This window comes from Coptis chinensis, chromosome 2 (assembly GCF_015680905.1).
Source record: "Coptis chinensis isolate HL-2020 chromosome 2, ASM1568090v1, whole genome shotgun sequence".
NCBI classification, from domain to species: Eukaryota; Viridiplantae; Streptophyta; class Magnoliopsida; order Ranunculales; family Ranunculaceae; genus Coptis; species Coptis chinensis.
Genome location: NC_141457.1, coordinates 76,876,619 through 76,890,636, shown reverse-complemented (window position 1 = coordinate 76,890,636; position 14,018 = coordinate 76,876,619). Strand labels below are relative to the sequence as shown.

General features: G+C 36.0%; 1 protein-coding gene and 1 pseudogene across 2 annotated transcripts; both read right to left on the bottom strand.

Annotated features, from left to right (window-relative positions):
* Positions 1-892: 892 nt before the first annotated feature.
* LOC147517937 (COP9 signalosome complex subunit 5b-like) lies at positions 893-4,297 on the bottom strand (annotated as a pseudogene). Its single transcript, XR_015213968.1, has 8 exons — positions 4,225-4,297; positions 3,066-3,236; positions 2,699-2,825; positions 2,483-2,552; positions 2,067-2,168; positions 1,701-1,900; positions 1,277-1,619; positions 893-1,173 (listed from the first exon to the last, which is right to left on the bottom strand). The product of XR_015213968.1 is annotated as a COP9 signalosome complex subunit 5b-like (transcript).
* Positions 4,298-10,296: 5,999 nt separating this feature from the next.
* LOC147517936 (uncharacterized) lies at positions 10,297-13,766 on the bottom strand. The gene is made up of 9 exons (XM_086593757.1): positions 13,687-13,766; positions 13,257-13,604; positions 13,098-13,157; positions 12,898-13,020; positions 12,639-12,666; positions 12,448-12,508; positions 12,256-12,370; positions 11,332-11,400; positions 10,297-10,425 (listed from the first exon to the last, which is right to left on the bottom strand). The coding sequence occupies exons 1-9, from the start codon at positions 13,705-13,707 to the stop codon at positions 10,297-10,299; spliced, it is 954 nt and encodes a 317-aa protein (XP_086449883.1). The 5' UTR covers positions 13,708-13,766.
* Between the last annotated feature and the right edge of the window lie 252 nt (positions 13,767-14,018).

Sequence of the window (14,018 nt, the reverse complement as noted above, 5' to 3'; positions counted from 1 at the left end):
AAAAATGTTGCAATAGTGGCCTTACGAAACTTTGGCAAAGCGTGTCCCGTTACTTGAGAATCTCCATCTTTCTTAAACCAATCGACCTAAAGCTTAAAAAGCGTTGTTAATAAATAGGCGGCTTTTGTGCATTTAAAATAATATAATAGAGATAGGAATTGCAGAAATAACATTTGTCTTCACGTGAGGCGATGAGGCACCATTGACTCTCGGCTTGACTTTAAGTCATAGTTCAAAGTCAACAATATAGTTCACTAATTACAATTCTTGAGCCCATTTTAAAAGCGATCAACCTCGGTCGAACCTAAAGCGAGAAAAATAAAACTGGGATGTTTTCCATGAAAATAAGAACATCACTGTATACATTCCACCGAAGTTTGGACAATTACCAAGAACCTCTTGCGGTTTTTGCGGTACCACGCTGCCTGACCGGATCGGAGCCTCTCCCAACCACATATACCTTCCTATAATCATATAATTGAACAACGGCTTGAGTCCTAAGAAGGTAAGTTTAAAACCACTGTAGTTGCTATTAACGGTGAGAAGAATTACCCGATAGAGCTCGATCTCAGCAAAGAAGCCAAAACATGATCTGCAATATCTATTTTTGCTAGTTACGTGGTTGGTCGTAGAAGAAGAATCTGGCGACATCAAGAGCTACATTACCACGAAAGTTGAAACAATTTATACATGAATGAGGCACACATACTATATAAGTAAGTTGGTCATTTAAACTATAGGTGTGGAATGCAAAGTCCACAAACAAAGTCTTGTAGTAACATACCTACACCACTATACAAATCTTGGCCTCTTACTACTCGACCGCCTATTACTATCCGTTCACAAAAAAAAAAATCACAATAAAATTGGAAAAGGAAATAAAAAGGTTTTGTTAGCAATGCACACCAAAGTCTTCAATCTTATTCAAAGGAATAGTCGATAATACTCAAAGCGAGGTTCATTTGGAGGCTTGTACCCTTCGGGATAAGTCCTAAAAGCACCAATTTCAACTTTCCCAACAGAAACAGTCCTCGTTGGATCAATAACAACAGCTAAAAATGGTTCCTGAAATTGCTGATTAAGCATCTGAGTCGAAACATCAATACCAGACAACCAACACCCATATCCCAGATGCGAATGATACCAACCCACAACATTCTCCAGTCGCCCGGCCTAACATAAAAAACAAGTATGTATCTTAAGATTAACCAAATGAGGAAAAGGCAAACAAGTAGTAATCTTTTAATTGGCAAAATATATATATATATATATATACCTGTTTATTAGTCTGTGAATAATCAACCATATACTCATAAGCATCAACTTGAGCATTAACTCTAGTTTCAGTCCCTTCAACAGGTAAAGCAAAAGCATCCATAACAATAATAGCTTCCCCATCCGTTTTCCCTTGCATTAAACCCATTATCTCAATATTCCCACCAGATCTCGCATGAACAACCATCTTTAACAAAGCAAGTGCCGATATTTTGACACGTTTGAAATAATGTGGGTCATTTGTCCACGGTTTTTCTTTCTGGAATTTGGTCTGGGCTGATTCGTCGTAGTGGTATATTCGTCGTAGGGAGAAAGCCAGCTCCTGGTACATATGCACAAACAACCTTCAAAACACAAGCGACTTATTAGGAAAAAGTTCAGATATATACATACCTATTGTAGTATAGTATCAAGAGAATCCTCACCCAGTAAATAATTTGTGCATCATGTCCTCGTTCTTTTCATTGTTTAACGTCTTTGCAGCAATATCTCGTTGTTGATCAAGTGAGTTTGAAACTTTTATGAGTAATGTGACAGTTTGCAGACCCACCAAAGAAGCAACCTAACCATAGACACTTGGAGGAGAGCTGCAATGGTTGCGCGGGGACGTAGATTTATCCTCTTCCTCAAAATCAGAAATAACAAAAGCAAACAATTCTTGTCATCTCCTTTAGTTTCTCTGTTAGATGGTAAACTACAACCAGTGACTAAAGTGATTTATTTGTTAATTTTTCTAAAAACAAGTACGATATCCTTTTCATTGACCCGAGAAAAAAAAAAAAAAGGTGTACCATCATGAATTCGAATAACTTCCAAAAAAGTCATAATGCGGCAGGGATTCCTACTTTCAAGTCAGTAACTGAATCACCTAATGCAGCAATCAGTCCCACAGCCTGCAAAATGTGTCATTTCAACTCATCAACTGAAGCACCTATTTCAGCACACCGAGAGGATTAAAAGTAACAGAAGTGTGTAATACTGTAAAAAAAACTTTCCAGAGTGTGTAATACTGAATGCAAAACCCTCAAGCTATATAGACAATGTTTTTTTTTTAATAAGATAAATAAACAGAGTATGCACTTGAAGTTCTTGATTGCTTTCGTGGTTGTGTTTGAGAACCAAGCTCACCAGTTCCATAAGACTAACCATTGGGTATATGATATTATTGCTTTAGCTAGAAATATATGGTTTTAACACTATACAACACCTCAAAACCAGCATCAAATGGTAGACGTGAGGACAGTTCTTGGTTACTGCCACCAAAATAATGACCGGAGCTGAAATTTACCAACACATATTTATGTTAATAAGAAAAAGAATCATTTTAGCAGCCAAATACCTTAGAATGAAAACAAAATTAAAATCATGAGCCAATGTCAATAAAGAATAATATGTACCATGAGGTAGGAATCAAGAAACTTACATCACTAGCATTTACACCAGCATAAATGACTTTGAGAAGGACATGATGTGGTTCAATCGGTAATTTTAACAAAGTGCGCACAATGCTAGTTGCACTTCGAAAATTGTGGCTCAGAGTGTGAACAACCCTAGCCAGCAAAACCAAAATAAGTCGACAATCAACCATACAATGCCATAAATGGACTGAAGCCAAAAGTTGAAATGAAATATCAGTGGCATGAAGCAGATTCTAAACTAAAGTGCCATGCTTAACTAACCGATCATAATTAAGCCTCTATGGATAGTATGTCGCGAACAATATGATGAGACTTTAGAAAGAGAAAAGATAAAGTTGGACAAAGCAAACAAGGTTCAGTGGTTTTACTTACGTCTTCTCATAACTCTGGGGGATTTGAATATAAGATTTTTCTATGTTTGAGTATACTTTTCTTGCATTTGGTCATTTAGTTCGGGTACTTGGTTTCTTCTGTTGGTGTAGGCCAATACTCCATGCCTCTGCGGTTTCGTGATCCATAAACATGCACCAGCTCTACGCTCATCTTGTATAAGCTCAAAAGCACCTAGACAAATTAGGAGCAAGCGTATCCACAAATCCGGTTATCACCAATTCAACTCTTTTATAGAGATAGGGATGAAAATATTGAAATGGGTAATTAATATCGAACTCGCACATGAGCATCACCCACAAATTCTTTATGCAACTGTACTTTTTCCCAAATATAAGTAACACCAATTGTTAGATAGGAGGGTAATGCACTGGTTAAGACCAATAACGCTACATCTGCCTATGGCATCCGAGATTCTTTTCTTTTTCCTCGAATACCATGAATTACGAGAAATACAAGCATCACCAAAATGTCAAGAGACCAAAGAAAAATGGAAAATTAGTTTAGATCATTTATTATTCAACTTATAAAGATGATTTGGGAGGAGAAGGGGATCAAAGTAGGGTAAAAATTAACGCCTATCAAGACAAATGTGTAGCATAGCTCTAGTCTGTAAAATCTGTTGGTATGTATTTGAAAAGTAGATGAAAAAAATGAGAGCACATGCCATAACAATGTCATTATAGCATATGTAAACAATTGAAGCACGATCTTGAGTTTTCAAAAAGGTCATATGTAAACATTTCGGTATCCAACAAAGAAAGATAATCGACGGATGGAGTAATTAGATCGTGTGAAATTCAAACAATTACAAAGCGAGAGGCTTGTCGCTAGCAACGGATAAGAAGCGAGAAGAGATACTATTATTTACACAATAGCATGCGGATTATCTTTGAACCGAATTCAATTCCTACAAGCTGAATACAAATTTAAAATGAAAAGCTTAACGAGTTGACCGAAACCCGATTTCACTTTCGTAAAAGGCATTTCTTGGCGTTTGTACGTAAGAAGTGATCTAAGTAAATAACACCACACCACCTATGGTATTACCATACCAAGGAACAACGATCAGCGTGACAGAAAAAGTACAAGTATGCATTCATAAGTGAATAGCAACTAAGCAAAATAAAAGAAAACACACCTTTGGAGCTAGAGTATATAGGGTCGGAAGCATCGGATAAAGTCCCGGCGGCGGGCGCCATGTTTATAATCACACCACGCCGGATAAAGTCCCGGGCAGGGGCCATGTTTATAAAGCTTACGATTTGATCTATGATTCGATTTGTATTCCTTGCTTGAAAGACAATGCTACAAGACTAATTCCTCTTATTTATCCAAAGTGCATAGGAAGCTAATCTTTGATACAATTACAGAAATTCTAGACAGAAAGAAGCAATTACCACCTTGGAAGGCGGTTTCTTGCATAAAACCCACAACGGGGAAAGCTTTTCGTTTCGCAAATATGGTCGAGTTCTCAAGAATACGAGAGCCATCTTTGGCGTAAGACTTGTGCGAAGTCATCGTGGTGTGCTTAAAAGGATTTGGCCGATGAAACCATCAATGGATGGGAAGATTGTGCAATCTGAGACATTGGAGGTGGTATTAGACATTGAATTTCGATATTCAAGAATAATCAATTAATCATTGACAGCTTGGGATATTTGAGGTTTCCCAAGCTTGGGATATTATTTGAGGTTTCACATCTAAATATCCCCAAATGGATTTCAATGTCCGAGTGGAAAGGTAAAATAAAAGTCTGCGAGTGGGTATTTGAGAAAAGGGACAATAGTAGCGAGGCAAAATAATCAATTGTTAGACATCAGTATCCAGTTCAATTATGATGTTCATCAAGAAGCTGATAAAACTTCACCTTCAATCATTTAAATTGATAAAGTTTGAAAGAAGAGGTAAATGACACAATAAAAAAGAAAATACATGAACACAAAACCTTACTTTGTTAGTCAAATCAATGACCATGGCCCTCTCAGTATCTTTGAATGAGATCATTAAAATGGCGTTGAGCGATTTTAGGCTAGAAAGAAAAGATTACTGCATATCATTATAGAAGCTAATCGTGTTGGAAATACTACAACATTCATATAACAAAAAAAATAAATAGTCACATACTGTTTATTCATGATTGACGATTTTGATCCGTGGCTTGTAGCTCAAATCCACGATTTGCTCCCAAAGAAGTGGAATTGATCCTCGAACCTGAAACACAGATTCTCAGCATCCGTTATGAAGAGAGGAACTTATCTATCCAAGAAAAAAGACAATGGAAATCTAGTATATCTTCCAACAAATGACTCATATGTAAAGAAAGTTTGGAGCAATTTCTCGGTATGAGGTAACTTTATGTGAGGTCCTCAAGCTTTATCCCAAAAAATGGTGAATTCACCAATGCTTAAGGTGGTTAGATAGTATACATGTAGTTACCGGATTGTCGGGTTGAATGAAAGAAATTGTGATCGACTATGAGACTGTTGCAATAGACTATACCAACAGACTGTTTCCAAAATGGTTTCCTTGCCCTTCCTACGCTAACTTCCCTTGTTATTTTTGCAAGGCGGTAGATATAGATATCGGCCGCACACCATCGATCAAGCAGTTTGACACAATATACTGACCACGAGAATCTGAACCTAATAAGTGAAAATATTCTCATACTAGTTTGCAGTCTACTTTAAAAATCGCTTAAAGGACTCACTTTAATGTAAAGGTGCGTTTCATATGAATAATACAACCCCAGTGTTGATTCCATCGTCCCATACAGGCTCATAAAGTAAGCCTCATCTCTTTTCTGCAGAAAAGCAGTGCTCGCTTCTTATTCAAATAATTGTCCAATCAAACTCTGAGAAGCGATTGAATTTAAGTGCACAATAGAATACAGATATAAACCTAGACTTTTGTCTCCCCTCTTACGAAAGGGAATTAAACCATGAAGTATGAAGTGGAAGTAAGGAGGCCTTTTTCCACAAATACAAAAGTTCTTACTTCTTGACAAGATGAAAGCCTCAAAATCCCATTGCGGGCCATAAACTTCATAGACATTACTCGGAAAACGGGAAACCAAGATAAGTGCCAACCTCCTTGCGAGAAGTTATTACAAGTAAATATGTTCTGTGTACAAAAAAATATTATTAAAAGTTCTTTTTCAACTGACTTCACCAATATGACCCAGGCACATATCACCCCATCCATCTTACTAGCATAATAGCATAAAGAATCTAAAGTAACAATATGGCGAGAGATTGCATTAATGTAAGAGGCGATAAGAACTATAATAGCACACTAGCCTAGTAGTCTCCCATTATACTATTGCAATTTTTCCAGTGGACTACAAGATAAAAAATTAACTAATATAAGGAATCCATCCAAACTTACCAGCCAGTAGTCTAATTGTTCCAACCACACCATAAATTATAAAACTTTAGTAGTCCATTTGGAAAGCCATGACTCATCCATGTAGTTTTTCTCTAGGACCTTCTTGTACTGGTCCTCTGACAAGGACTTGCATTGCTTCCCGATTAGAACACGGACCCGGGAAAATCAAACATCATGTGATCAGAATATAGTATATATAGAGATATCACTAAAGAATTAGGGAAAAGAAGTATGCGGTGTACTGGGCAGCAGGAAATTGAGTCTGGTCAGAACCTTTATTTGTCCATGCATGTGGGTTGATGTTTAATCAGCCATGACTAGTTGCCTCGTAAATACAGATTATGCCGCTTATTCACTTCTCTGTCTAACAAATAAAATACAGTTTGAAGTGATCAAATGAACTATTACGAATCTCAGTGACGGGGGTACCAACATCGACTAATGAGCTGGTCAAGAAGCTTCCAAGCGCAGAGTGAAATCAAACTAGCATGACTCCAGCTGCAAGGGTGCGTGCCGACTGGAAGGTCATTGAAGAAATAAAAGGCCTTCAACTTCTATTGCCTAAACCTTGATCATTTCCAACTTCAGATATTCTGACAACAGAAATACTAAATGTTGTGTAACTTATTGTATGATGGTCCTGGTCTACCAGTGCACTTCATTGCAGTTAAGTATTGGTTACCTGAATGAAGAGATGCTCATTGTTATCAACTTCAGAATGCTCCAAGTATTGTGTGCAGGTGCACACCTCATGTAAGACTAAGATCAGAGGTTAAATCAAAGGAGCTTTGAGGTTCGGTGTGAGCTTGAACCATGCGGTATAGGCCACACCTGAATTTTTTTATGTATAAGTAGACCTCCTTTTTGAAGCATATATATTGAATAAATTGAAATTAGAAGTTTGAACAAAGAAACCGGAGTCTACAAAACCCTACGATACCATCGAAATTTCTCTGTATCGTTATAACTTGTCTTTTACTCTCTCTTTCTTTGATCAACTAATTGACAAGAATCTTGAAGTCTCATCCCTCTTAAAATCTCTTTCAGCTTGAGGAACTCCTTGAGAATGCTATAAAAGTTTGAAATGTGGTGGGTGGAGAAAAGAAGATGACGATATCTCCCAAGTGATTTCTCATTTAATGAAGTCCGTTAATAGATGGTTAGTTCAAGAGTGCTACAAAACTATATTTTGTCTTTGGAACGAAGAATCCCGGAAATGGTTGTGAACAACTTATCGAAAAGCGGAAGAATCATTCTAAGAAACGTCAATGTATTGACTCTTCGTTGCCTAACCGTAAAGCTTGGTGATTTTAGGTTTTCTATCCTGTCATTCTTTACCCTTTAAACATCACTTCACCTTCCTTTGCCCGGCATAAGTGTTTAATGAAAAACCTAATGTTGATTGAAGAGAACTTTCATACGGATGATGATAATAGGATCAACTAATGAGCTATATGGAAGAGCATTAAAAAAGTAGGTACCTCCACATTGCAATGGTGTACGTGGCACGGAAGATTATTGAAAATATAAGAAGTCTTTTTTAAACCGTCATTTTCCAACAATAGGTAATCTCGAGAACGTAAATACGATGTACCTAAAGCCAAAAATTCTCATGGACCCAAAGACACGCGACTTCAAATGCTATCAATATACAGGCCACATCTCATGCAAGGCGAGATCGAGGAGGTTAAATTGATGGACTTCGGGCTCCGATATCGGCTTGAACCATGCGATTATAGGCAACACCTGAAAAGTTATGCATTAGTATCTTCGCTTCTAATACCGATCTTTGTGAAGCAAAGAGTAAATTATTAGATTAGGAGGATGCTAGGACTACAACAACATACCTAAGAGGTGAGACCTCTGCCTGTTGGTAGTAGTATAGTTCTATGTAGGGCTCCATGAAGTGAAGGGAGTAGAAGCCATATGGGGTGCGGCAAAGCACTTTTTGATCTTCCTTTCGCTGGCATAGCTTTCTTGTGCTTTTTTGCAGTCTTCCTCCAAGGAAACAAAAGAGAGAAGAAACTGAGCTGTATCAACATGCCATGTCCATGTAGTATAACGTCCAACAATTTCTTGACATTCCCGCATAGTTTGCATGGACATAGTATAAGATTTCCCTTACCAGCATCACATTGATCATCAAAACAATTAATACAAGCAATACGGCATATATAAATTCCTTACAAGAATTTATTTACTAAGAAAAAAGTCTTATATGTCGAATAAGAATAAAAGTAATAACTACGTCAAGTAATAAAAGTAATCACTAGCCAAAAGGTGATTTCAATAACATTTAACCTAAGAAAACTAATAGAATCTCCAAATCCTTGAAAGCTAGCTATCTCCGGAATCTTCTAACTGAGAAAGTGATGATCCAAAACCTACAAAGCCAAAATGAACACCTTAAAGAGTTTGATTTTATCATTTTTCCATAATAGGTTTGATTGTCAATAAAAACAAATGCATACTATTTAGCAAATAATTTCTAAAAAGAAAAACAATGTAAGAAAATACTCACCATGCACCAAAAAAGTCTCGGCTCCCAAATGCCTTTAACCACTTCAAGTTGTACTCAATGAGAATTGTTGAATAAAGTCAAGTAGAACCGAGCGAAGGTCTCTTATTTCATCTTTGGTATATCTTTGCTATCTTCCCCAACTCTTGGATCTAAATTAGAGAAGGAAAGAAAACGTAACTAATATATTATAAGGCATTAATATTCTAATTTAATTATATGACAAAGAAGTATATATGTGTTTACCTTATTTGTTAAAGATTGAGAAGGATCCCTAAGAAAGTGTCTCATAAACATCATAACGTAGTAGGCACATTCTACACCTCACGGTTGTTTTGGGCACTACACAAGACAAATAATAAGATTAGTCATACTTACTTGGAAGGAAAAAAGTAATAAAAATATCTGAATTTGCCTTTGTTTACCTTGACCACTTGCCAATTTGGTCCGACCATCATTCTTTTCCTCCGGCATAAGTGAAAGCTCTAATAGCACTATAGAAAAAGAAATTAAATTGGGTATACACATATTCATATAAGACCTTGTTGCAAACATTTTGAGATCAAGCTCACATTGCATTCACTTCTTGAGGGGCACCGCGATTAACACAACATATACTAAAGGAGGATGCTAGCGAGAAGCATCATGTAAGACAATCTGAGTTTGAATATGTTTATAATAAAGTCGAGAACTTAAAGGGTTGGTATTTTAAAGGAAAAAGATTATAATCATACAAGAAAATACATGAAACACATAACTTACTTGTCAACAAGAACTTTTATTCTGAATATTGGAGTCGGATTTCCAGAAGAATCCAACCAGTAAACTTGTTGTGATGATATATCAATAACAATCAATACCCAATGCCTCCTACAATGAAATAAATAGATAATAATTAATCCATAATGTATAGGGTATAGTCATTTAAGTAATAAATATGATTAAGAGACAAACAAAACACTTACCCCAAATTGTAAGGAATCAATAGAATTTGATTCGCCTTACATAACCTAATCTGTATTTGCAAATGCTGAATTTTCTCCCCATCATCATTCCCATAGTTTGTGAAGTTAGAAGGATTAGCAAATGTGTATCTTTCTTGAGAACTCATGAAACTCCCATAAAGATATCTAAAAAATAAAAATAAAAATGTTACGATAATTGCATCTACTAATCAAATACAAATGTTTAAAGCAAAGCATGCAACTTTAGCTCACTTCATGTATGTAGTCATGCAGGTGACACTTAGCCAATCCATTCTGCAAATATCCAACAAATCAGATTTTTCAATGGAAAAATGGCCTAAGCTCAATCTCTTCCCGAAAAGCTCCTTTCTATAGGGATGACAATATTATCAGGCGATTCCATCGTGTTGTCAAGCATATCGCCATATTCTCTGATACTACATTCCATCTCATCAAGTGTTTCCTCCTTTTCCTATGTGAAATAATCAAAATATTGACGGGCATAACATAGATATGGACTTATATCACTAACACTACTAGAAAAAAAAAAAAAAAAAAAACTATACAAAACAAATTGAAATTGAAAACCCAAAGAAATTGAAGAGAATAAAAGGACAAGGGCACAAATTTAACTTGAATAAGCTAATTCACATGGATAGAACTTCACAACTTATTATTATAAACATCATCGCTAAATCTAGAAAGAAAAAATCAACGATACTTTCAAATCGATTGAAGTTTAAATAATCTAAAGTCTGCCAAAACTAGTTGCATCTGCAAAACCATTAGGTTATGAGGATGAAACTTAAGTTAAGTTAAGATCTTCAAAAAAAAAGTTTACAATGCAAAACACTAATATAATTGACACAAAAAAATGCCTTAGTGGTTAAAAGCCATGGATTTTATGGAAAACTTGTAAATAAGTATCATTCAACTTATGAAGCGGTAAATTCAATCTTCCCGCAAGTCACAACGGAACCAATTTGTTTCGGAATAGCGGCAAGATAAAACTCAATACTACCCGGGAGGCACAACAACCCGAAGTTTATACAAAATGAAATAACTTTTCCTCCTAGTCATCCTAGAACCAATTTAGATTGTTCACCAAACTCTAATAATAATTAACGGCACATAGTGTTTGATTACCAATGTACTAGTTTTACTTATTTACTAGATTAACCTATCTAATGCTATGAGTGCAGTGTGAACATTTCCTGCCTTTTCATTGGTACCTTCCTCTATGTGAATTTACTCTTTGTCTTTGGGAATGCTAGAAATGAGATTGTTCCTAGAAAAACCAATTCTTCTTTATGCAAAAGTCTATAAATAACAATTAGTAAATATATGGGATTATGATCATATGAAATAAGCTAAATACACGTGGATTACTAATTTCAAAGTTAGGCAATGCCTTCTTACTTTTAGCCACAACACCAAAATCTTTTATCTGCATGAGTATAGTAATAAATCTAAGTCATATATTAAAAGTACAAAATGCATATAAAAATACAATAATGTAAACTTTGACTGTTTGCCTTTGTTATCCTTTCTAGCCTTCTCTCGATCCAAGTAAATCATGTTTTCTTCCTACATGAATAAGGAGAAAAAAAAAAAAATTAGTATATGCATGTCAACACCAATAATCATTACTTTTTGTCTAATAGTTTACCACATTGCCGATTATCACAAATTCTTTTGGCCGCCACAAAACTATGCCATGCATCCTTAACAAATCTCAAGTCACCAACCGTCTTGGGAGAGGGAGGTCAGGTTTGATTACAAGTGTCAATTTGTACTCGAAAATTGGCTTCTCCTAAGGAATATCATTAATATTTTCTTGAGGTCGAAAGTATTCTTGAAAATCGGGCCTTTGCAACGATGTTGCTTTTCAAAGTCAAAGCCAAACTACACTTCACACCCTACAAAAAAAAATAGTAAATCAATATATCAATATATGTACACTAAAAGTATGAAGTGTTAAGAAGATAAAAATGTTGACCTGTTTATTTGATTTTTTATCGTTGCTAGCCTTCCTCGGGTGCATCAAAATCACCATCTCCTTCCTACATAAATAAGTAGGGAAAACAACATAATCAATCAAATGAATGAACAAGTGTAAATCAACCAAATCACGTCATTAATCTTTATATGATTCTTTACCACATCGCCAACTATGACAAATTCTTTTGGCCATGCCACAAAGCTGTGCCATGCATCGCTAATAGCGCTCAAGTCACCACTTGAATGCTGGTATTGGGAGGGGAGATCGGGTTTCATTATTAAGTCAATCGTACTTTCGTACATTGTGTTCTCCCAAAGGAATGTTGTGAACTTTTTCTTGGTCGGTCTTCTTGAAAAGTAAACCTTTAGCAACAATGTTGCCTTTGGATCTCAAAGCCGAGAGAACACTTAATAGCCTATAAGAAACATGGATATGAGTTAGAGCTTATGCATATATCGTGATAAGAATTATATCAATTTAAAGGATAAGTACCTTGGGTGTCTTGAATTCATGATTGGTCGAGTCTTCTTCATTTTGGGATAGCATCTTTCACCTGCATATTTAATAAAAATAAATCAATATATGTACACTAAAAAGTACTAAGTGCTAAGTGTTAAGAAGATATCGGTGAAAAACATAAAATGTTGACTGTTTCCTTGATTTTTTATAGTTTCTAGCCTTACCGGATGCATCAAAATCACCATCTCCTTCCTACATAAATGAGTGGGGGAAAACAACATAATGAATCAAATGAATGAACAAGTGTAAATCAACCAAATCGTCATTAATCTTTCTATGATTCTTTACCACATCGCGGACTATGACAAATTCTTTTGGCCATGCCACAAGGCTGTGCCATGCATCGCTAATAGCAGCTCAAGTCACCACTTGGTACTGGTATTGGGAGGGGAGATGGGGTTTCATTATTAAGTCAATCTGTACTTTCGTACATTGTGTTCTCCCAAAGGAATGTTGTGGACTTTTCTTACGGTCGATCTTCTTGAAAAGTAAACCTTTAGCAACAATGTTGCCTTTGGATCTCAAAGCCAGAGAACACTTAATAGCCTATAAGAAACATGGATATGAGTTAGAGCTTATGCATATATCGTGATAAGAATCATATCAATTTAAAGGATAAGTACCTTGGGTGTACTGATTTCAAGATTGGGCAACATCTTGCTAAATGTATCCCCATCTTCTACCTGTATGTTTGACAGATCTAATTAAGTCCCACAAAGAAAAAAGAAATCGAATCGTAAACACAAACAAGTCATAATCGGATCTGAGAACTAAGTTGATACCTGTTGGTTTACTCTATTATCACTTCTACCACTATTAGATCCAACATTCTCAGGTGGTGGCGACTTATGCATCTCTTTCATCCTTAATGCACTTTCCTTTTCTAGAAACCTCACCCTTTCTTCTGCTTCCATCCTTCTTGCTTTTTCTTCATGTAGTTGGGTCTCAAGCTCCTCTCTATTTCTCTTCCAAGTACGTCTAGGAAGTTTAAAGTATGTTGTTGGAGTTACAAACCTCCCCTCCCCCCTAACTCTACCACTATGCTCTGGGGTTCCTAAAGCCTGAGTAAGTATATCATTCTTTCCCTTAGTTACTAAATTCCCCTCCTTCTCCTTCAGTTTCAATTGAGCCTACATGAGAGAATTATGTTAATACATTTCAATATTTTATATATAAAAGTAAAAAAAAATTAACAAAACTTCAAAAAACGACAATTCTTTCTGCAATTTCCATAGTAGCATCATTCACAAATTCACCATTCTTCTTTTGGCCGAGCCCTTAGCCATTTGACACTCGATCATCATGTTCTCTTGAGGAACCCGAACTCTTCTTTCTATTAAACATAAACAAAAACTGTATTAGACTAGAGTATATTCATTGCTACAAACAAGTAACATATAATAGGACCTAGAGTATTGGACAAAGAGGTGAGGTGATAAACCTTGAACCCTCTGACCACCTAATCGGACATACTGAGAATTGATTTGATAACCCGGACACAAGAAGAAAGCCTCATGTTGATCCAAAGGTCTCTTGGATTCCTA